The 23,757-nt window shown below is 48.4% G+C and overlaps 2 protein-coding genes across 3 annotated transcripts in view; one reads left to right on the forward strand and one right to left on the reverse strand.

The window, feature by feature from the left end:
• Window positions 1-111: 111 nt before the first annotated feature.
• Window positions 112-5,984, forward strand: EIF6 (eukaryotic translation initiation factor 6). The gene is made up of 6 exons (XM_063404708.1): window positions 112-387; window positions 467-552; window positions 1,323-1,498; window positions 2,672-2,848; window positions 3,408-3,589; window positions 4,696-5,984. Exons 1-6 carry the CDS (start codon window positions 281-283, stop codon window positions 4,703-4,705), a joined length of 738 nt encoding a protein of 245 aa, XP_063260778.1. The 5' UTR covers window positions 112-280; the 3' UTR covers window positions 4,706-5,984.
• The window catches only part of MMP24 (matrix metallopeptidase 24), a 47,955-nt gene continuing 29,094 nt past the window's right edge, over window positions 4,897-23,757 (reverse strand). For both annotated transcript variants that reach the window (XM_063404705.1, XM_063404706.1), the window contains exons 6-9: window positions 14,986-15,200; window positions 13,519-13,657; window positions 12,346-12,612; window positions 4,897-11,044 (exon numbers count right to left, since the gene is read on the reverse strand). In XM_063404705.1, coding sequence (XP_063260775.1) covers window positions 10,707-11,044; window positions 12,346-12,612; window positions 13,519-13,657; window positions 14,986-15,200 — 959 coding nt within the window. In that variant the 3' untranslated portion in view covers window positions 4,897-10,706. The remainder of the gene's footprint in view (window positions 11,045-12,345; window positions 12,613-13,518; window positions 13,658-14,985; window positions 15,201-23,757) is intronic.

Consider the following 23,757-nt stretch of genomic DNA (forward strand, 5'->3'; position numbering starts at 1 on the left):
CTCTCACCTCCAAGCCGCTTGGGGGCGCTGTCCCCACCGAGCGCGGCCGGCGCCGCTCTGCCCCAGCGCGCCCCGCCGGAAGCGGAAGCGGCGGCGCCTCGTGGTTCCGGCGGAGGCGCTCGGAGCCGCCGCCGCCCGTTCCTGTTCCCATTCCCACTCCGGCCTCCTTCCCGGCCCCGCCCAGTTCCCGCTCTCGGCCTATTCTGGGTCCTCTTCCGGCTTCCTTCCCGGACCCAGCTTCATTCCCATTCCCAGACCCGCCCGCATTCCCGTTCCTGCTATGGCGGTCCGCGCCAGCTTTGAGAACAACAACGAGCTGGGCTGTTTCGCCAAGCTCACCAACGCTTATTGCCTCGTAGCCATCGGCGGCTCCGAGAACTTCTACAGGTGAGGGGGGCCCGGCCCGGCCCTGCCCGGCCCTGCCCGCGGCCCCGCGGGGCCCTGACGCGGCGCTTTCTCCTTGCAGCGTGTTCGAGGGGGAGCTCTTCGGGACCATCCCGGTGGTTCACGCCTCCATCGCCGGCTGCCGCATCATCGGCAGGATGTGTGTGGGTACGTGAGGCGGAGGGAGCCCCGGAGGCTCGGGGGGACGGGGAAAGGTCGCGGGTTTGGGCGGAGCCGCAGCGGGGGCTGAGCCGTGCCGGGGAGCCCGTGGAGCAGCGCCCCTCGCCCACGAGGGTTATTTTTCCATGCCTCGAGTGTGTGAGGAGGAGGAAGGATGATCCTAAGGGTCTTTTCCAACCTGGCTGATTCTGTGAAGGACAGGGGTAACAGAGACTCCCGGGAGCCGGCGTGGGGCGAGTGTTTGCTCTCGGGACCAGGGAAGCTGCGCTGCTCCTCAGTGCCGGCCTGGGGAGGGGGAGGCATTACTGGATGTGAACGTCGGGGAAAAGCCTTTCATGTGTCTCTGCCTGGTGAGACCCTGTTAGGTCAGACCAGCTTCTTGCTTATTTGTTCCTTCAGCCATTCAGTCCTGCTGCCACAGTCACACAAACAGCAGCACCGGGCCTTTTGTAGGGCAAATGGCATCTGCATGGAGAGTTCCTTGTAAAGTGTCTCACTGGGAGCCTCGGGCCTCCCTTAGTCCTGTTGGAAGAGAGAAGGGAGTAAAGACAGAGCCATTCACTCACACTTCGTGCTTCAGACTGGTTTTTCTTTTTCTGTGGTGCTGGTTATTTTTACATCTCCTGGACTGAATTCTGGGCTTGGAAGGAACGCACAGAGCAAGAGCAGCTCAAACCATGTGTGAAGAGGAGGGAAGTGCTAACACACCCTGCGGAAACATTCTTTTCATGCTGTTCTCTTTCCTTTTGTCATTTTAGGGAACAGGCACGGGCTGCTGGTGCCGAGCAGCACGACAGACCAGGAGCTGCAGCACATCCGCAACAGCCTTCCAGATTCCGTGCGGATCCAGCGCGTGGAGGAGCGGCTGTCGGCGCTGGGCAACGTCACCACCTGCAATGACTACGTGGCGCTGGTTCACCCAGACCTGGACAGGGTACAGGGCACTGGGACACTTCCACATGCAGAGTGGGGCTGGGGCTGGAATGGTTCCCTCTGGTTCAGCTGTGGGGAACGTGCTTTGGAGAAAGGAAGGAGTGGGGGGAACAGGATGAGGGGGAACAGCTCCCTGCTGACAGAGGGCAGGGCTGGATGGGATATTCAGAAGGAATTCTTCCCTGTGAGGGTGGTGAGGCCATGGCACAGGTTTCCCAGAGAGCCTCCAAGCTCCATCCCTGGAAGTGCCCAAGGCCGGGTTGGACGGGGCTTGGAGCAACTTGGTCTGGTGGAAGGTGTCCCTGCCCATGGTGGGGGGTAGAATGAGATGAGTTGTAAGGTCCCTCCAACCCAAACCCTTCTGTGATTCAGTGGTCACTGGGTGCAGTTTGCTTTGGGTGCATAAATTTGAGTGAATTAGAGTGTGCACAGGTCTAATAAGGAGCGTAAGGAGGAGTGCAGTGAGGACCACAGAAGGAGTTACAAGCTACAGCTGAGTGAGCCAGAGCGTGTCATAGCTGAAAGAGGCCATGGATGTTCATCGTTACGGGGGTCTGAAAGAAAAATAGAAGGTTCTTGTATGAGAGTTTAAAATAAGGGCAGAGGAGACAAAGTCACTCCTATTTTATGTCTGAGACCTGTTACCTTAACAGCACTGAGAGAGATGTGTTGTGTGGCTGCAGGTCCTGACAGTGTTTCCTTCCAGGTTGTGCTAAAGGTAGTGAAGAAATGTGACTTGGTGGCAGGAGTGCAAAGGGAAAAATAAGGGGATGGGAGAAGGCTTTGCACGATATGTTTTAAAAAAGTATAAGAAGTAAGATGGCCAGCAAGAGAGAAATCAAATAATTCACAGTGAAACCTGGAGAGGAAGGAAGTTGTTAGAGTTATGAGAAGTGTAGGACCATTTTGTCCCAGTGGTTTGGGAGCAAAGAGGAATGGTTTACAGAGAATTGATACAAGTGATGTACTCCCAACAGAGAGGGGGGATTTGGGCATCTCTCAGCAAAGGCGTGAGGCTGTGTTCATAGTGACCCAGGAAGCTGGGAACATGTGGAGTGACTGGGTTGCATTGGGCTGTGCAGAGTGGGAGGCTGGGGGCTGTGTGCAGGAATAGCTTGACTTCCCACTCCACAATACTGTTTAGCTGAAGGCTTTATCCTCCTTGCATTTGCAGGAGACAGAAGAGATCCTGGCAGATGTGCTGAAGGTGGAGGTGTTCAGACAAACAGTAGCAGACCAGGTGCTGGTTGGAAGTTACTGTGTTTTTAGTAACCAAGGAGGAATCGTGCACCCCAAAACTTCCATCGATGACCAGGATGAGCTCTCTTCTTTGCTGCAGGTCCCACTTGTGGTAAGGCATTTGTGGAGTGTTCTCCTCCCATTCCCTCCCAACTCAGTTGCAATGTTTCTCCAGCTCAGGGGCTTCCAGATACTGTTTCTCTGTGCAGTGATTCTGAGTGAGAGGTGAGGAGGAGACTTGAACCAAGTCTTCCTGACAGTTTCCTGTCTTTCCTGAGTCTGAATGAGCTGCTCAGTGCTTTTAGCTGCCTTCTTAAGTGTTGCTCTGCTGGGCTTGTGCACATTGTGCAGATACAGAATGTGAGGCTGTTTGTGGTTTGGCTGAAGCCAGTGTTTAAAAAGATTAGGTAAGAAGCTCCTGTGCCTGCTCAGCTGGATGTGTGAATGCAGTTATCCTTCCCGCTCATTGGATTCCCTTTCACTGAATGGCACACCAGTTTCTCACCAGAGAGCACAGGCTGTTCATTAATCATTTTATCTGACACCTTCAGAACTTTGCTGGTGGCAGAGTTCTTCTCTTCAGCGCTGAGCTGAGCGGCCCAGCCAGGCCCCGTGGCAGGGCTGTGTGAGGAGCTGTGGCAGCCCCCGCTGACGCTGCTGTGTGCCGGCAGGCGGGGACGGTGAACCGCGGCAGCGAGGTGATCGCGGCGGGGATGGTGGTCAACGACTGGTGCGCCTTCTGCGGGCTGGACACCACCAGCACCGAGCTCTCCGTCATCGAGAGCATCTTCAGGCTCAACGAGGCTCAGCCAAGCACCATCGCCACCAACATGAGGGATTCCCTGATTGACAGGTAGGGAGGAGCCGCCTCTGGGCACAGTCATGGTCCAAACAGGCAAGATTTTATTATAAGAGCAGCTGGTTTCACAGTTGATCCATCTGCTTTCGTTATAATTTTTTTTGGTTCCCCTCCCCTTTGGTTACTGGCAGCAATTGCTCAGTGGGTTATGAAATGTTTCTTTGCAATGAGAATCCGTTTTGTGAGAACTAACATCTGTTTCAGCTGGAAGATTTTCTTTCCTAACTGTTCAGTCCTCAGCTATGACATGAATGGGTTTTTTAAAAACATATCTTATTTTAAAAGTTAAAATACCAGTGACTTTGTTTCTCATCTTGGCTTTTGATCACTGTAGTTATTCAATTGTTACTTCAAATGCTTGCTGTAATAATCTCTGGAGCCAAAAAGACACTGAAACTTTACTGCTGCTGCCTTAAACCTCTTCCATTTAAAACTGCTGACTTGAATTTTTTTAAGCCTTTTTGTCAGAGGCTGTGGCCAAGTTACTTTTTAATGTGAGGCAGAGGTTGTTTTCTGTCTGGAGTGGTAATGATATGGGACCTTCCCCATTCATTAATGTATGGAAATGTTTTTCATAAGCAAATGTTTTTACATTTAGGCATAAGCACAGATGGATGTCTTGTAGGAACTGTTTTTGGGCCTTGAGTTACAACCCTGAGGACCACTGATTTGGTGGTGAATGTGTGTTCCTGAACTACCTGAGCATTGTAACTTGGTTGCTGAGTTCTCAGCCACAATCTGGGAATTGTTTATGGCATAAGGAATTCCTTCAGTGGAGGACCCTTTAAAGAATTCTTCACCCTGTTACAGTTTGGGTACAAAGTCTTGATGTCTCTGAGCATATCAGAGCTATAATTAAACCTGCTCTGAGCTGTCAATCATTACCTGGGCCAGGCTGAATGCGCATTTTGCCTTTGCCAGCCTGAGAGGTCTGTTCCTGTGGGTGGCTGTTAGCAGCCAGCCTTGCTTCCCTCTTGTCATAGGAAGGGAAATTTCTCCTGGGCTTCATAGGGGGAAGGTGAGAGCAGACTGAAGCTGGTATTTTGAAATGCCTTCTGCACTCTGGCATAACTAAACCTTCTTTCTGTTTTGTCTTTTAGCCTGACATGAACAATGTTGGTTCCTACTTCCCAGAGAGCTCCTAAGGAGTGAAGTGTTGAGCTGCACTTTGATCACAGACATCCAGACCTGATATTTCTGCAGGCGTGGCCCAAGGGAGAGGCTACAAAACCAAATTTTTGTCATCTTTTGTAAACCACAAAAACTGACAAATAACATGCATAAGATACAAATAAGGAATGCTTTCTATCCCTTTGCTCAGTTCTTCAGCTCTGCTTTCTGGTTTTGTAATGCCAAATGAGCCCCTCAAATTACCCCACAATATTTACTCTTGTGGCTCTTGGGTGTTGATCACTAGAGATTATTTTGCCTTAAGTCTTGCACCGGTGTCCAGCTCCACATCAGTTTGTTTTGGGACTACATGTGCTGCCCTCTCTGTCCACACTTCTGCTCAAGTGGTGTTTCTGCTCTAGGTACATGTAAGACCACTTTGTATGTCCAATACCAAAAATACAGTAGTTTACTTGCCACGAAATAACTCAAAAATCATCACCTGCTCTTTTGCCCTGACTTGCAGCTGTTCCCATGGGATGATGATTCTGAAGTGATCAGCTTGGATAAAACCTGGAGTTTTTCAGTGTTCATCCAAGGGCTTTTAACAAAAACAGTGTGGGAGTCCCTGGAGCAATGTTTGACCTGGTGTCACCTGTGCTGCTTCTGAGGCACCTGCAAGAGAGGGCCCAAAAGGCACTCTGTTGCCTGTGGGCTTAATTTGTCCTGCAGGGTTCGCCTTCTGCAACAAGAAAGTCCTGGAAATCAGCAAATCCCAATAGATTATCTGGAGTTACTTTGGAGACAAAGGTTAAACCACACGGTTCTAAGCAGTCAGAGGCTACAGATTTGGGAGCTTCCTCGTGGAGAGCTCTGCCTGTGCCAGATGGAAAGCAACTGTAGGTGCTACTTTCAGGCAAAAGATTGTAATTTCTTTCTACACAGCTGTTGCTCAGTGATACTTCAGTTACTTTCCTGCTTGCCCATTAAGGGTGCACTGAGGGCATAGAAGTGCCTCCATTTCCCATCCTGGGTGTAAGAGGAAGCTCTCTCTTGTCTGCACACAGCTGCCTTGCTCTCAGCTGGGTTCTCTTGGGGAATGAGGGCTGTATGGGCAGAGCTCTTTTCAGCCCAGGGTCTTTGGGTTTGTAGAAAATTGAATAATAAGTTTCCATTTTTTGTTTTACTGTCTAGATGTTCAGGGAAGGCTTTGTAAGATTTGGCTGATAAAAGATTACTCCTTAAACTTCAAAATAAAGATTGCCGCGATTATCTGTGATCAGATATCAACCCTTTGATACCATGCACCACCTGTCTTGGCCCTGACTCCAGGTGTCCTCCTCTCGGCCTTTCTCAGTATTTAGAGAAGCTGCTTCCCTTTGACCACCTCACGGGGCTCAGCTCTTGGGTGCAGGAAACTATACCTGTTTTAAACATGGGTCTGTGGGAATTCTGAGCTAGTGAGAGGGACCTGTGTACAAGGAAAATAAACTAATACAGAATGGGTTTAGAAACATGGATCATGAGAGAATAAATGTGGTGTTTCAATGGCAAGCTGTGTCCCAGAAGACCCGTGCAGCTCTTAAGAGTCCACAGGGATAGGGAGAAGGTCTCTTGTACTGTTGTTATTTTCAAAAGGCATTTGGCAGGATTTTGTGCCAAAGGCATTTGGGGACCTTGGGTGATACCATGGAATGAGGGAAGCCCTCTGACCTGTCTGGTTTAGGAAAGTAATTGGATTAGGGCAGGGAATTTGGGCCATACTGTCTACTCTGACTAGTGAGGATGAGGACTGGATAGAAAGGGAAACTCGGTGCAGCTGAGTGTGAAGTGAAGCACATTGTAGTTAAGAATCCAAATTTCACCCAGTACTGGTACATTCTGAGGACTGCAAGAGCACATTCCTGACTGAAAATCCATATTGGAACAGACCTGCTCTGGCTTCAGTAATGGTTAAAAAAGCAAACAATGTCTGGAGCTAATTAAGTAAACAAACCCCAAACAGCCCAAATCAGCATTAGCTGTAAGTCCATGATGCCTCTTTATCCTGAGCACTATGTGTAGATGAGATGCAAGTGTTGCACAGTGGTTGCCAATTGTTTCTGCAAATAGATATTTTGGGTTAGTGCTCATCTGCATTAAATTTTGGCTCTCAAACTCCCAAAGAAGCTGGGGAAAGGAGGGGTGAAATTCTCATGCTGCTGCCCGTTGCTTGCCCTGAGATCATGCCCCACAGTGCCAGAGCTGGCAGGAGCAGGGTGGTGAGGAGGAGGCTGAGCACAGCACTGTGCCACAGCATGGGTGAAATGAGAGCCCAGGTGAAGGGTTCCAGTTTGGCAGGATTCCAGGTGACAGGCCCTTGGCAGGGCAGCCTGGGGCACAAGCACAGCACAGCCCTTGACTGACCCTTTTCATGTGCTTTCATCTCCAAGGAGCACGGCATGTGTGGTGATGATGCCAAAAGGTGTTCAGGAATAGTCAATAAAATCGAATTGTATGTCCCCAGAGCTGGATTTCCTTGGGTTCTTGGGGTTCTTAAAAATGAAATTGCTGAGCTACAAAGATGTGGGTTACATACCATGGCTAAAGCTGCCTGGCACCTTTGCCATCAGGCAGTGGAAGGCAACACGTGACCTCAGGAAGGGTTGCAGGAATGATCAGAGGAACTAAAGGAGTGCTGGATAAATAGGTGATACTATGAGAAGAGCTGGAATCTAGCCCTGGGGTGAATGTGACAGGAAGGAGAAATGAAAGGCTCATAACTGGGTTCAGTGAGGTCTTGGGGTGTGTAGCTATGTGTGCTTTAATGGCCAAAAACTTGTAAGGATCCTTTACAGAGGTTTCTAAACCTCCAAGTCCTCACAGTATGAGACTGGAGATCTTGAGGATTAGTGACTTGTTACAAGTTAGGAATAATAAATCTATCTTAGTGGAGGACCAGCTTTTGTGAATGTAGTGATCAAGTGTCCCAGCAAATGTCTAAGTTTCCTGTGGCAATGAGCCTGAATGGTAATGAAAATATTCAAAGCAGTCAAAAACTGGAAAAAAAACCCAAATGGGATCTTGAGTGCAGTATAGTGAGTGTGGCTGGCAGGGTGTTCCAAGGTCCCCGGGCTGTCCAAACCCCCGTGGTGCAGAGCAGGATCACAGGAACACACTACAGCCTTTTGCTTGTTAGAGTTGAATTAGCACTGCTGATCCCTGCTCCCCTGTGGGAACAATGTGTCCTGCATTTCTGGACAGGAGCCGGAACACAGCCCCTGCCCACAGAGAGCTTTGGCCAGGCTGATGGGCAGCGAGTCCAGTGCTTCTGTAGCACAGCACAGGATCCCAGCAAAGAGCTCAGGGGTGGGAACTGTCACTTACACAAAAAAACGTGTTTGTGCCCAGATCCAAGTTAACCCACGACTGCCCAGGGGCTGATGTTAGCAAAGCAGAGGTGGTAATGAATGGGATTGTGCTGGAGGAAAGCTGCTTCCCCCCCTGCAGCCCCCTGTGGCTGCAGAGGGCTGGTCTCACCCTCCTGGGATACCTCACCCCCTGGAAACTCCCATATGTAACAGCTGCCCCAGGAGCCAGGCACAGGGCAGGTAGAAAAGCCCTGGGGTATTTCTGTGGCTCTGTGGAGCTGAGGCTGGGTTTTGGCAGCCCAGGGCAGCAGCTCACCTTGCTGCAGCCAGCCCAGCACAGGGCTCAGCCTCCTGCCCACCCGGGCACTGCGCCACCCGAACAGCTCATTCCGTGGGCAGGCCAAAAACCTACCTACCTTTGGGGCAGGGCGGAGAAAATACAAACAAACCCAGACATCTCTCTCCGTTGTAATTTTTTTTTTTAATAGTTTTTTTTTTAATGATGGCTGTTGGAAGTTGCTCAAAGGTTTGGGCTGTCGCAGTCCCGGCGAGATGGCAGCGTACAGATGAGACCGAGGTGCCGCGGGGCTGTGGCGGCCGTGGTGTGTCCCACCACACCTCTGGTACACAGAGCAACGCGGAGTAGCGTGGGGGTGTCTGATCAGGAGCTCTGATTTCGTTTGGTCCTTCGCACTCCTTCACTCATCATGAGACGTTAGCACGTTTTGTCACTACAGTTCAAAGTTTTGCATCTACGAGCTTCTCACTTACTTTGTAATATGTTGGTAATAGTTTATGTTTAAACACAATAAACAGCTTGGCTACGGAAATCAGTTATGAAGGACAAAATACAATTTGAGACCACACGTTAATGCAGTCATAGTGGGCTTCACCAGACAAATCTATGTGTCTATCCTGCTTCACCAGAACAATATTTGAGCACTAATTAGCAATCCATAATTCTAACGATCTCTCTGCTGCTTTGTTCCTCATTTTAATTAGGAATACTTTTAGCCTGTGTTTAGTGTTTGTTGTCCTTGGGATTTTTTTTCAGAGCTGACATTACAAAGCTGTATTTTTTCTATACTAAGTGGACATTCTGTGCATTGCACTTCCATTGCACTCAATAAAGTTCAGTTACAGGCAGAGGGTTTAGGTTAATCACCTGTTCCCCATGGTGAGTGGGCAAAGCAATTCCTGTGCTGACATGGATGGCACTTCTGTACAGTGCTGGACTTCACTGTTACACTGCTCTGCAAAAGACTCTTCCGCTCTTATTCAACATGGTAAAAATATCAGCATCAACATGAAAACCAAAAGTTTGTGGTTAGGGCACAATGTCCTGAATCACTCACAACTGTAAGAGGGACAAGCAAAACTACTGTTGTAGGAAGAGACCTGTGGAAAGTCACTAGCTGCAGGTTAAGGTATTTTTCTTGCCTTTACCTGATTTTTATGGCTCTGTCAAACGTGGTAAACTCATTCTACTGTGTGGCATGCTTCCTTTGCTCCTTGCCAAATATTTGCCTGTGAAGAAGTGAGCAAAACAAACCCCCAAATCCTGAAGGCGTACAATGTTTGTTACATCTACAGGGGTTGGATTTAGTTTTATAAACAGGCCTAATTCTTACTGTACCTTGATTATTTCAGCAAAATATAATGACAACCTCACTCCATACAAACATTTCCATTCTCCTGAAACCCAACATACAAATTCCACAATCTAGTTACACATGCCACAGAACAACAACTCATCTTTTCCCAACGTCTTAACGGGCAGAGTGCAGTCTGTCCATACACATTCCCGGTATTTCGGTAACCACTGGTTCCTGGGTTCTTGCTGGCAGGAGCTTAAACCAACTTAAATGACATTTAAATATTTCTTTATGATTGGCTCCCAAAACAAAAAACATGATTTTTTTTTTTTTAAGACCTGATTACTTTGTCTTCAGATTGTCCCAGTCTAGGGCTTGCCAGGTGTCTGGTTTGGTGCTTCTTGAGCTTCTGCTCCACACTCCGGTACTTCTTTGAGTGCTTGGTGGTTCCTCGTGCACTGTGCTGAGTGGCAGCATTGATTAGTTATGAATGTACAAAACATCTGACCAGCAGGTATTGGAAAATTGTATCCAGGTAGATCCCTGGATTTTTTAATAAACTAAGAAGATTTTTTAGAATGATTCAGCATCAGAATGTCTTCTGCTTATGACACTGAAATTGTTCTTGTTCATAGATTTCATGATCTTAATTCATTTATGAGACAGCTATTTAAAAAATGGTTCTGTTCAGAGGTGGTTTAGCTACACTGGAGAATGCTGGGTTTAACAGGGAGCACTGGTGCAGGGAACTGAAGGAAGTTTCCCAGATCAGTTGAAACCTGTCTCAAAGACTCTGGTGCTGGCAGAGCGAGCCGGTGGATGGCACCACGACCGGCCGGTGACCAAAGCAGTACAAAGCAAAGAGGCTCCACACTGCAAGGCTGCCTGCCAGTGTTTTTTCCAGTTTTCCTGCTTATTTCCATCCCAGGGTGTCCAAAACTTGTAGGTCACTGAAGCAGTTTTGTTTGGTAGGCTTTTCAATGCATTTTTTCCTCTTTTTTGTGTGTGCCCATAGTCCTCATCAGCTCAATGAGTTGAAATGTGCAGCAGGCTGTGTCATACCCATTCCTGGACAGGTCTTTTGTAGTACACAACATTTTGCTGCACCTCTTTGTTTTTAAACTGGAAGATTGTGTATACCAGGACAAGGATACACAGAGACAGGATGCAGGGGATCACCACTGCGATGGCATTGACAGTGCTGGGCATGTCATTTATCGTCACCATGATATCCACGTCGTCGTGCGGGAGGCGCCGGTCCTTGCTCCGCTCAACATCCTTCTGGTTACAGCCCATCCAGTCCTTGAGGATCGACCTGGGGTAGCCTGGCTCCACACTCAGCCTCTGGTTATCGAACTTCCAGTACTCCTTCCCTTTGTAAAAGTAGGTGTAAACTAGGAGACAAAATAGAGAGTATTTCTCACTATTCCCAGTTAATGAGCTGTGCTTATGGGAGGACATTAAGGGAGCCTGGACAACCTGAAGATGGCCAGTACCTAAGTCAATAAAACAATTATCCAGAGCATTTCTAAGCCATTGGAAAGTGAAGGTGGTTTTGGGGCTGGGATTTAATGCAGAAGCTGTAACCCTGGCTACCGTGTTCAACACTGCCCAGGGAATGTGATTCCCCTTGGCCAAGACAAGCTAGGAATTGAAAAGAAAACCCTACTAACTTTAAAGGAAGGGTTCTGCAGTGAGTTTTTTGGTTTTTTTTTCCTAAAGCATCTGTAAATATGTGCTCATCATTACCAAGTAATTAACATCATCTGCAGGGTGCCAGTGTGTGCCTGGGTGTGACAGTGTTTGGAAGAACACCAAGTTTCTGTTCAGTCAGGGAGCAAATTCAGCCTGAGGGAGCAAATGGTGAGTAAGATGAATCCTTTTGCCCCAGAATCCAGAAGATTTGGCCTGTCTTAAGGAGCAATGTTGTCCTTCTGCTAATAAAAGGTGATGCTTTATACTACTGTTGTTTGAAGCACCTCCCTCTCCCCAGATGACCTATTTTCTAATGACTCTCAAATTACTAGATAAAAAGAAAGAGAACAGGAGAAGAAGGGAACTGTGGTGAAAGTGTTGGTCTCCTGCACTGTCCCCCAGCTTGGCTGCTCTCACTGCCATCCTCCAGCCTGGCCCAGTCCTACAGCCCTCCTCTCACACCACAGCTCCAGATTCGAACAGCCTCAATGGCTCAAGTCCACTCTGTTGGCTCTTTCCCTAACTGGGGGAGGAGGAAATCTTCTAATCAGAGAAAGAAATGTGTTGGAAGGAGCCTCTGAGTCTCTGGAACTCCAAGCCCCTGAGAGCTAACTTCAAGGCTAACTGCTAACATCAGACAGGTTGGAACCTTTAGCAGCGAGCCAGAGCTCACTACAGGTAAATTCGGAGGAAATGTAAGTTCCAGCATCCCCAGAACCAGGACCTAGGAAAAGTTAGGTAGGGTCTATTGCAGCAAAAAAGTCCCATTCCCACACAGCTGGATTGTCACAATGTGTTAGCAGCTGAGGTGTGTGGGTTGGGATGAGGGTCAGGAAGGATCTCAGACTGCTGCTGCTCACAAAGCCCAGGTGACCCCAGGGCTTCTGAGACTTAATTCCTGGATCAGAAAATACTCAAAACACTTCACATCCAACCACCCAGCTCCCAGCACAGACCAGCCCTCCCCGATCTAACAGGTGTAATGACTGCAGACACATACAGCCTTCCTTGCTGATGAAAGCCCCCTGAGGAGCCTGAGGGATTCCTCTCCACACGGTGATGGGTTTTGGGTATCCTGGATCCGTTGCTCTCTTGTCCTCGTTGTACCTCCAGTACCTGTCCCCTTTGAAGAAGTAGGTTTTGCCCACGGGCTCCCAGCGCAGCGCCGTGTCGATGCCCTCCCGGGGCAGGCAGCTCCCCAGCTCCACCAGGCTGTGAGGGTAGCCTGGCTCTGCTGTCACTTCCTTAAAAACCCAGTACTTGTCTCCTAGAGGTGAGTGGGGACACAAACAACAAACAGATTGGCCTGTTAAGAGTTGGATCCATATGAATCTAAACCAACTGCAGTGAACCATAGCATGTTGAGGGCTTCCAGGATTAACTGTAATCTGTGAAAAAGCTGCTCCTCCACTTCATTTTGAATCTCAAACCTTATTTCATCTCTGCTCCTCAGATCTTGTTCTGGGAGAGCTCCTGAACAGCCTTTTCCCATTTACCTTCTCACACCAGTCATGACTTCAAAGACTTGTCTCATCCCCTGTCTGCCATCTGTTGCTCAGGCTGAGGTGTTGATCAGCCCAAGCTTTTCAGACATTTCTTCTGCCTTTCCCTGAGCCTCTCAAGTTTTAGTACAGTTTAGAAAGCTGAGATACTGAAGCTGCAGACACAAATCCAGAAGCCCAAGTCCTGTGGTTTTGTACTTGCTGTACTTTCCAGCCACCCTTCCTTGCTCACAACTTGCTCTCAAGTTACAGGATCCTGTTCAGGCACTGTCACCATACAAGGAGCTAAAGTGGGCCCCAGCACAAGCTTGGTCATTTTGTCTCTTTAGGAGACAATTGTCCAGAAATGAGCTTTGGGAGTGCCCTGCACCTGTAGAGGCCTCAATGCCCTGGCAAAAGGTGTTCAAGAAGATAAGCAGGGGACTGACTCTCCCTGGGAAAGAGGAGCTGTTTCTTGTTATCACATGAAAGCAAACTTCCCCTAACAGATATTAACTCTATGCAGAGATTGTCCTGGCAAGGCCAGCCCACACGAAGCTGTATTTTAAGGATCAGTGGCTGCTTGAAGTGCCCCCTTGGAAAAGGGCAAGGGTGCAGCGTACCTGTTTTCACCATTTTCATGCCGTAAAAGCAGCCTGAGGTGAAGCAGGGGTGGTTGGCTTGTACTGTACCTTTGAAGAAAACAAATTTGCCATCAGAGCGCTCGTAGGCTGCGTCGATCTTTGCAGGGAGCCCCTTCCAGAACTGCTCAATCTGCATGGGGTACCCCTCCTGCACCCGGTTGTTGCGCAGACGCCAGAACCAGCGATCCTGAGGAAACCAGAAGCCTCTTGAGACTGAGTACTTTTGTCTGGCGGTCAGACCTGGCTGAGTCCAGCATGCAGCACTGCTAATCCTTGCCTAGGCCCCACAACCATTACAGATACAAGTCCTGCTTCAGGTGACAGCTCCAACCCAGCCCAACACTGTCTCCAGAGTGGGAAGTTCTGTGGGGAAAAGATGGCAGCCCAAAGGGGGAAATGTTGATTGATGGTGCTGTGAAAAAGGGTGGAAAGAAGGAGAGGGAGAAGGAGCAGGGGGGAAGCGAGTCCACAGCTGTAAGCATTGTGACCTCTCCATGTCTTGTCACTGAGTTGTCATGCTTGTCCTGGTTCAGTTGAAGCTCAGCTCTTGGAGCCCAGGAGAGCCCGACAGCCTGAGCTGTGAACTGGTGACTGTGTGAAACACAAAATGTTTAAAGGCACAAAGGAGTTTTATGAAATATCCCTTTAGATATTCAATCATTTGTTAAAGCTGCAGTGGATGTTCAGGGATGAGCATGAGCAGGACAGAACCTTTTAAGACTTCTCCCAGATACCATCCCAACCTTCAACTAGTTTCATTTCAGGAATCTTCTGCAACTGATTTGGTTTGTCCATTTAATAACCTTCAATATATCCCTTCCCACACTTCACACCCATTGGGTAGAGTGAAAGCTACTGGTATTTTGGGAATGGGATCATGGATGTCCATATACAAGGTACTCTAAAGGGTTATTGAGCAAAGGGCTGTAGTTTACAAGAAAGGTTGACTCAAACTACCCAGGTAGGCTGAGTGCTCTCGAAGCCCCAGTTCCATGCATGTCACATCTGAGACAATGAGGCTTGCTCCCAGAGGAGCTGTGGCTGCCCCATCCCTGAAAGAGTTTCAGGCCAGCTTGGATGGGGCTTGGTGTAGTTGAGGGTGTCCCTGTCCATGGCAGGAGGTAGAACAAGGTGGTCTTTAAGGTCCCTCCCAACCCAACCCAACCCAACCCAACCACTCTAGGATTCTATGGTTACCCATGGTACTGGTATTACTTCCTGGCTTTACAGATGGCTCCTCTCAGACTTTGTGGCATCTGAATTCTCTGCCAATGCACCCAGTTCACATTTGGAGCACAGGATTCCTGGGCATTTTGTAAATCCCATCAGGCACTGTTTCCAAATATTACAGAGCCAATCTGCTCACACTTTCTTCCAATATTGCTCAGTCATCAGCCTCAGAAGAACAGAGCTCTTTTCACAGACATTTCAAATCTCACTACCAAACACTTCTATTGACCTTTTCCAGCAATAAAATGAAGGGAAGACTCATGGGTAAGTGGGAATTCTTAGTACCTTGAAAACAAACATTTCTCCTCTAAAGAGAGCCACAGTGTTAAAGTTGCCATCACAGATGTTGGGTTTGGAGCCAGGGAGAGCTGGCCTATCACCCAGAGGAGGACTGGGAGGTCGTGGCTGTCTCTCGTGCTTTCTTTCTGAAGTGGAGTGAATTCTGCGAACAGGAAGAGTTGGTAAAGGCCTGGTTGGCTCCAGGGGCTCTATAGGAGGACCTAGAAGTGAAAAAGAAGATATTTAGCAAAATGGACAAGCTTGTTTTTTCTGTAAGCTTTAAAAGGCTCCAGGCTGGATGGACAGCACTGCTAGGGATTTATCTACTCCTGATGCAGAGCTCATGCCCTAGAAATGGGGAGCAGAACAAGATGCATCCACACGTGAAAACTATCCCAAAACAGATAAGTGGTAAGAACTGAAGAAGAAAAAGAATGTTTTTGTAGGTCTTCCCAAGGAGCTAAAAGGAAGTAGGAGCCACGCCAGTCACACTCCCAACTGAAATGAAAGTTTATAATCTTTGAATAGAAATGTTTAGTAGACCATAAAAACAGGCAACAAAAAAAACCTCTGGAAACCAAAGTAAAACCAGGAAAAAAAAAAAGTTAGGGTGTGAAAACCAATGCTATATTGTAAGGGGAAGTGCAGGGAGTACTTTATTACACATCAGTGACCAATCTGTGCTTTCCCTGTTAAACAGCTGTGACAAGGGACCTCATCCCACTCAAGTGATGCCCTCCCAGCACAGCTCTCCCTTTCCATCCTTCCCCAACTCAGCTCTGACACCTGACAAGGCCACAGGAATGTACAGAGAAATAAAAATACAAGTGAGTTAGACTGGAGCAGAGGTCTTAAACTGCCTCTTGGCATAGGATGTTTTCATTAACTGTTAGTGGTAAATCTGGACCAAATCTCACTGGGAGAGTCACATTTCTTGTTGCTTCTCAGAGAAGGCCACGAGTTAATGGCAATAAACAGAAAGCCACTAGAACAAGGGATTTTGGTGGGTTTGAGATGTGAAGATGCTTTATTTGCAGGGATCATGGTTTCAGTTTCATTCTGAGCCTGTGGGATAAACCCCTACCTGTGGGCAGAACAGGGGCTGCTGTCACGGGTGCTGTTTCAGTGTCAGAATTTGGGGCCAAGGTGCTGCACCCCAGCTGGAGGTGAACACTGGCCCTGGACAAGTCTCACCCTCACAGCCTGGAAGAGTGACTCCGAGCTGGGCACCTGCCCTTAGCCAGGGAAGGGATTTATGAAGAAGGATTGAGGCACCCATGGAGGCGTCACATCTGTGGGGTTAGAAGAGGGCTTTGACAGATAAACATTTTGAACTGTGCAATCTGAAATTTGGTTTGGTGCCTGAGTCTCCACAGCAGCTTAACTCTTAAATGTTCCATTTTCAAAGGGTTCATAAATGAATGAGTGCTTAACATGTCCTGGAAGGGTGACCAGATTAGGAATATCCTCATAACTGATGACAGAGAATCCACCAGAGAAAGCCACCTCAGTAATTGTTATAAGGATGTAACAGTAAGAATCTCATGTGCAGGTTTCATGGATATGATGTTCAGAAAGTACCACTTGGATGGTAAAGTCCAGCTTCCTGCAGTACCAGGCCAGAAACCTTCACCAGCAAGTCCTGCAATGAGCACAGTGTTTCCAGGGCAGATGCAGATTTCAAGCATAGAAAATCCTCGATAATGCACAGTAAACTGCTTTAATAATTAAGTCCTGTCACAGCTGAAGTCTGCCTTACCCATTGCCTGAGTTTCTGCAGCTTTAAATTCAGTGTTTTCTTTCTTCTGTCTAGTGTCCCAACATTTCATCATTTATAGATCTTGATGGGAATACTTTTCAAGATTCTCCTTAATGAACTAAATAAAACAGTTCCTTAGGTCTGTTGTTGCAATGGCTTTTCGTTTTCAGATCTTGAGACTTACACCTCTTTCCTAAAGCTTTTCAAATGGATAACTGTATTTCTTCAGAGCAACTTGTCCTCATAATGTGATACTGTGTGCCATGTGCAGTTATTAGCAACTATTTTTATTTACTTTATTCCAGAGCTTTAATGAAAGATGTCAAATATTGTTTACAGAAATACTTTATGAGGATTCTCTGATGATGATTACCCTTGGAAAGCTGTTTACATGAAATGGATACAAATACTATACTGATGTTGTATATTTCTCATCCCCTCCAATCTTACTGGGGCAGTGCCCAGTATCTTAGCTGACCACAAAATTTCCAAACTCTGATACTGCTGTTGCCAGAGACCTGTGGATTTTCCCAAATGGGATGCAGCTGAAGTCTCCAGACAGTGCCTGTGACAGGAGCAGCAGGGCTGGACCAGGCAGGGTGGGCACATCCACAAGAGTGCTGCAGGGCAGCTCAGGAGGTGCTTTTGGAGACATGCCCAGTCCTCTGCCATTGCTGTGCTTTTAGTCACACTCAAGTTCATTAAATATATCCTTTTTGGACCAAACTAAACTGGAAGATGCATTTCTGGAGTGCACCCAGGATGCTGCAGCTGCTAACAGGCACCACAGGGCACGGCAAGAGCTGACCCACAAAACCACCTCCTTCCTCAGAATATCTACAACATGGGTGTCTCAGTCCTCAGGCTCTTATTTATTCCACAGCACCCCTACATCCAGCTGGATCTCCACATGTGCTGCTGCTGTTCCTGCTGGCAGCCACTGACACTGTCTGCTCTCACCCACAGGACCTTTCTGTGGTGTGAGGAACAGGCGCCTCCCGGGGGGCAGCAGGTCTGCTGGGTGTCTGGCACAGGCTGGAAAGCTCCTGGAGGCAGGACTCGGTGCAGTGGGACATGCACAGGAAGGGCTGGGAGTGGGGAAAGGGGCCCCAGACGGACCCTGCACAAGGACAGCCAGGGTTCTAGTTTGCTCTCTAGGAGGAGGCAGCAGTGGTCAGCTCCTGCAGCAGCAGGAAGCTCACAACCAGTTTTGGATGTCAAAAATGGCACTTGGTGCCATTTTGGTGCAGAACCAAAGTAAATGAAGTCTGGAAACCAACAATTCGCATGCTCAGTGAAGATGGAAATGCTTGTATTAGGAAAGAGAAGTCTTGACTGGGACAAGGGGACAATAATTAGTAATTTACTGAGCACTGCAGACACTCATTAAACAGCAGCATGACCCCTTCCCTCCTGTGCTGCCTTCCCCATGGCTTCGAGTGGATGTGGCTGGTAAATAACTGGAAAACCTCTAAGGCCTGTCCTACCTGGGAGGATTCCCCTGCCAACAACCTGGCACAAGGGTCAGCTGTAGCCCATTGCTGCAGAAAACACCAGGGAGGTGTAGTTTGCTGTTCCCCCTCTCTCTTTGCAAGGGGCAAATGCTGCCATGCACTGACCAAACCAGAGATGACCATGAGCAGTAAGATGAGGACATAACATTAATTCCTTCTCCTCTTGTAACAGAAAAAAAAGGGTGAGACAGGAGTACCACCTAAATAAAAAAAAAGACAAATGTGTCTGACAAAGACTCATTGGACTCAAGAGAATCTGACCCACAGAAAAACTGACCATAAGGTGCGGAATAGGGACTGTAGTGTTATGCTTACAGCATGGAAATTCAACACTTCCATGACTGGAGTTACTAATTCACTGTCTTTGCACAAGTGAGGACCACTCGTGCACCCAGTCACAGCATGCCCTGCCCTGTACAGGCAGTCCTGTACAGCCCCCCTGTTCACCTTCAATGCCCATGGCCTGTCACCGTCCTCTGTGGAGAAGAGGAAAGTTCAAACAGCACCTGCAACCCAGGGCACCAATGTAAAGGTTCTACATGGCTAAAATGCCACTGAAGCAGCCACACAGAACTGGCATGGCAGAAGCAGTCGTACACACCGTGGTCAAGATGGTGTCAAGCAGCAAGGATTCAGATGAACCAGGGATTTGCTTTAGGGAAAAACATTTCCTAGATCAGTGGGGAGAGACCTCAAGTCAGGCCCACCAAGGGAAGCTGGCTCTGTACATACTCACTGCTGGCCATGGCCAAACCAGCCCTGGCAAGGCTTCCCACACATGCTGCAGGTGGTCTGCAAGCTGCTTGGATGCACACTTTGTCATTTCACTTCAAATATTCCTCTTACTGCCCTTCTCTGCTGGCCACGGATGTTTCCTTGCTACCTTTCACTCTTTTTTTTTTGTTTTTATAACCCAGGCCTTCTAATTTATTCTGAGACAAATGCAAAGGTTTGTCTCCTCCCACACTTACACAGACTGCCTTTTCATTTTTAGTTGCTGCCTCCACTTAGTCCCTGAGTGTGGCTTAAGGTGGGAGGTGATCCTACAGCTGTGCACATGTGGAGAGCAGAGGAGCACACTGAAAACATGGAAATCCTCAGGTCCAAGTGCTACTCAGGCAGAATTTGGTGTACAGTTATGGGGATGGGAAGCAGAAGCAGAGCCTGTCCATTGGTGGAGAAAGATGCTCCCTCAGAAGACCTAAGGCACTGCAGAGCCCAACCTGGCACAAAAGCAGAATGAGCAGATCCCATCCATTAGGGAAGCTCACTGTCATTCCTATTTCCAGTCTCCCATCACAGTAACCAGCCTCCAAAACAGCTCAAGGCAGGATGGAACAGGTTTACCAGCAGCAGAGGTGAGTGTGTGAACCAAGAGTCACTTAAGACATGCTGGCACTGTGATATTTCATACAGAGACCGATCACATCCACCAGTGTGACCAGGCAGGAGCACACACAAACCACATCCTCTGCCACTACACTTCCAAGCAACTTCAGAGAATCAGACAGAGGAAAAATATCTAATTAGAAAAATCTAAGTGAGAGAGGTCATTGCATGGGTCTGCAACCCAGTCTCCTAGTTATCCTGTGTGATCCCAGCCAGAGCCAAGTCCACCCATGGGACTGATCCTGCAGCCACTTCCACAGAGGAAGCAGGTAAGAAATCTCCTGGAGCTGGAAACCCTACATTCTGGAGGGAAGCAACTTGCTGGGACTTTACAGACACTGTATGGAGAAGAATAGTTTCTTCCTCTCTATCAGAAGCAAGGCAAAGAATGTCAGAAAGCTTTTGGATCACAGCAGATCACCTTTAGAGTGTGACTTCCACCACTGGCACTTAGCCTCCTCCCTTCATGCTTCCTCTGTCGCAGACCATCTGAATACCAAGGTGACCTGTGAAGATAACACAGAGAGAGGAGGCATTTAGGAGCCACTGTGTCGATAGTTGAGGACAAAATATAGTTGTACTGTCCTCCTGGCTATTGACAGAGTGTTCCCTCACTGCACAGCACCTGCCTGGAGGCTCAGCACCTTCCTGGCTCAGCCTGTCCCAGCCAGTGGCTCACTGAGCCTGCCAGCACAAAGGAGGCTTTGGGTCAGCTCAGGGGAGAGAGCCATCCACTTGCAAACAAAGGCTTGTCCTTATCTTCTTCATTCTAAGAAGAAAACTGTTCTCCAGACTACAGTTATGGTTTGAATAACTCACAGGAGGGTTTTGGTTAGAAGAAGCTGAGCTGCCAGCGTGTTTCTGCAGCACTGAACCAGCCGTGCAGGTACACAGGCAAGGCTCCAGTCAAAGCCTGTGATCCACGGGAGCCAGGGAGAGCAGGAGAAACCCACCTGGCTGCTGTGCTGGCTGCTCTGCAGCTCCAGGGCAATGCAGAGAGGCCCCAGTTCACACTACATGATGTGGCTGCCAACAAGGTACCTCAGGAGCCCGAGATTGTCCACAAAACTCCAAGTGCAGGAAAGACTCCCTTCCCTCCCCCACTTGACAAACTCACTCACAGAGTGAGCGCACTTCTGGGCTCAGCCTTCAGGGCTGAAGTGAGTTAAGATGTCCCAGTTAGCCTGGGTCCTTGCCACAGGGCAGAACAAGCCCCAGCACCCACAGAACAATGGGTGGACAGTCAAGGCTCCTGTGATCCTCCCTGGGTAGCAGAAGGGTTTCTCGAGCCCTTCTCACACAGACATTCTCCTCTGAATGACAACTGCTCTCCAGGTGATAGGGCATTCACCTGGGAGACAAGTGTCCACAGCAGACATCCAATCCTTGTTCTAAGCCAAAGAGATGCTCTCCTGGGCTCTGGAATGAGGTGATTCACCTTGCACTTGGGTTCTGTGCTTTGGGTGCCAGAAAACTGAGTTGAAAATTCCCAGGCTTAGGCAGGCAAATGATGAGAAATTAGGGCTCTGCAAGATGCTCCAGTTTGCTTCTGGAAAAACTTTCAAAAGCCTCACATCTGCTCCACAGCAAAACAGAACATTTTTCCACACTCAGAACAATCTGTAGGATAAGAAAAGTATTTCCTGACCAGCCATAACACACTCCAGTGTTTTTCCATCAGCTGAGAAACCTCCCAAGAGAGATGGGCTCCCCTTTGGCAGAGTCCTCCAGGTGTCAGGTGGAGCCCAAGGGCAGCACTGGGAACCAGGCAGTTACTCCCTGTGTTTCAGAGGAGTGGGAATGAAGACCTGGCATAGAGCAGGTGAGGCTCTGTGGATGCACCAGGGGTGGAGTCTGGTGTTTCCTGCTGGGTCCAACAGAGTCTGTGGACAGGAGGAAAGGTGCAAATGAAGTGATGCAACGCAGAGAGGGTGCCAAGTATCTCTGCAACATGCCAGAGATGTGGCAGCAGGGCGCATCCCTCCAGATTCCTGATTGCCAAGCATTTTCCTTCCCCTCTCCTCCTATGAGCACAGTACCATGGGGCACTGAGCCACACGTCCCAAATCTTGCAGCTTCTACAGGTGAGGTCTTGATGTTACTCTACTTCCTCCCCATATCCAAGAGGACATTTTCAGAGAACATTTGCAGGTCCCACATGACAGCAAAGCTTGCTCTGATGGTTCCACTCACAATGCAGTGTCACCACATGGAAATTCTCCACCAGGTCTTTCTGCTGTTTCCTCACAAGCCATCTCACACGTAGGTGTATTTACAAGGATCTGGGATGGTCAGAAGGGTCTGTAGGTTACAAGAATCTCTATGGCTGTCACTGGGAAAAGGGGAGGGAGGTTATGGAACCCATGCATGCTGCCCTGAAGGGTTGAGGCTGGCAGAGGGCCCTGGTTGCTCATGGATGCTGTGCCCTGCTGATCTCCCGTTCTTGCATGCTGGTGTTGTCAGTTCCTCAGACAGGGGCTGGAGTGGTTTCATGCCCCATCTGGACTCAGCCCTCAGGGGTGGAGTATGTGCACTGACTGAGATCTCTTCGTTTGAACTGCACAGATGTGTGATGCTTACACTTCCTCAGTGAGACCTGGGATGACCCAGATCTTTGAGGCTGTCTCCAAGGTTAATGACCTGGTCTGCCTTTGAATGATTAGGAAACCTCCCCTTTGTGACCTCTGAAACCCTTGAAGGTAATGGCTTGGTTAATCAGCCCTGTGGATATCAGTTTTCCCTGTACATCATGTCAAGCCCTCTGCTCTGCAGACAGTGTCACAAGGGTCACTCCCCATGAGAGGCTGCTTCATCCCCCACTGCAAACCAGTACAGAGGGCAGGATGTGAAGAATCATGGGATCACAGAATCAGTCAGATTGGAAAAGCCCTCTGAGATAATCAAGTCCAACCCTTAACCCAGCACTGCCAAGCCCACCATTAAACCATATCACCAAGTGCCACATCCACACAGTTTTTGAATACCACCAGGGACAGAGGCTCCACCACTGCCCTGGGCAGCTGTTCCAAAGCCTGACCACCTTCTTAGTGAAGACATTTTCCCTCATACCCAGCCTAAATCTCCCCTGACACAACTTGAGGCTGTTTCCTTTTGTCCTGTCACTTTTTATGTGGGAGAACCCCGAGCCCCACCTGTGTGCACTCTCCTGTCAGGACAGGGTGACCAGTTCAGGCTCTGTGGCACAGCCGCAGCTCTCTACCTGCAGTACAGCTCCCTGCAGCCCTGGCCTCAACACTAGCAAAGCTAAGAGGCAACACAACAGGGTATCAAGGGGACCTGCAAATTGGTATCACTTCCAGTTTAATTCCTCCCTGGACATGTCACTTGAGACATGGGCACATAAGTACAGAGGGAGATATCCTTCTGAAAAACACACATAAAGCAGAGCCTTGCTCTTTCCTTGTTTTGTCAAGGATTATGCTACAGGAAGCAGCTCTCAGGAGCTGGGAATATTGCTGGCTTGTGTTACAGCTGTCACACAGGGAGCTGCTGGCCTTGCCTTCAGTAGCTCAAAATGGAAGTAACATTGACCTTATACTAACCAGCATGAAGGACAAACAAGAGTTCACATCACCTACTGTCTCTTTGGGTGAGTTTTGAAATAAATTCAGCGGAAAATAAATTAAAAATTCAACAAATCACTATGTGACAGATCTGGAAGTGTTTCTTTTCTAATGGATAAACACAGATACAATATAAATCACATTTGAAATGCATCATTCTCAAAAGGAGACAAAATGGACTTCAGCTTTAGTAGAGCCTCTGTTCCTTGCTCTAGCAACTTCAGTGGAATTAAAAATTGGAAGTTTTGATTATAACTATTTTTTAAAAATCATGCAACAGGCAAGACAGTGGCACTATGTCTGACTGCAGAGTGGGTTACTAAATAATACATATTGAGAACATGCTGTTGCACTGTAGAGTATGTCAATATAGCAAGAGAACAGGAGATTTTTGGTTTTGGAGAGGTTCTCAGGTAGATGGGCTTTTGGCACTCCCGAGGCACAACAAAGCAGAGTGGCACTGTGGAAATAAAATACATTAATTGAATGTTCCTGATTAAGCTACAAGAAGGATATTTCAGCAGGCCCATCT

This window comes from Prinia subflava, chromosome 8 (assembly GCF_021018805.1).
Source record: "Prinia subflava isolate CZ2003 ecotype Zambia chromosome 8, Cam_Psub_1.2, whole genome shotgun sequence".
NCBI lineage: Eukaryota > Metazoa > Chordata > Aves > Passeriformes > Cisticolidae > Prinia > Prinia subflava.

Excerpts from the sequence above, each read along its gene's own strand:
- EIF6 (XM_063404708.1), top strand. The coding sequence starts at position 281 with ATGGCGGTCCGCGCCAGCTTTGAGAACAACAACGAGCTGGGCTGTTTC. Across the intron at positions 1,499-2,671 it reads TTCACCCAGACCTGGACAGG|GAGACAGAAGAGATCCTGGC; the intron begins GTACAGGGCACT and ends TTGCATTTGCAG. Across the intron at positions 2,849-3,407 it reads TGCTGCAGGTCCCACTTGTG|GCGGGGACGGTGAACCGCGG; the intron begins GTAAGGCATTTG and ends GTGTGCCGGCAG.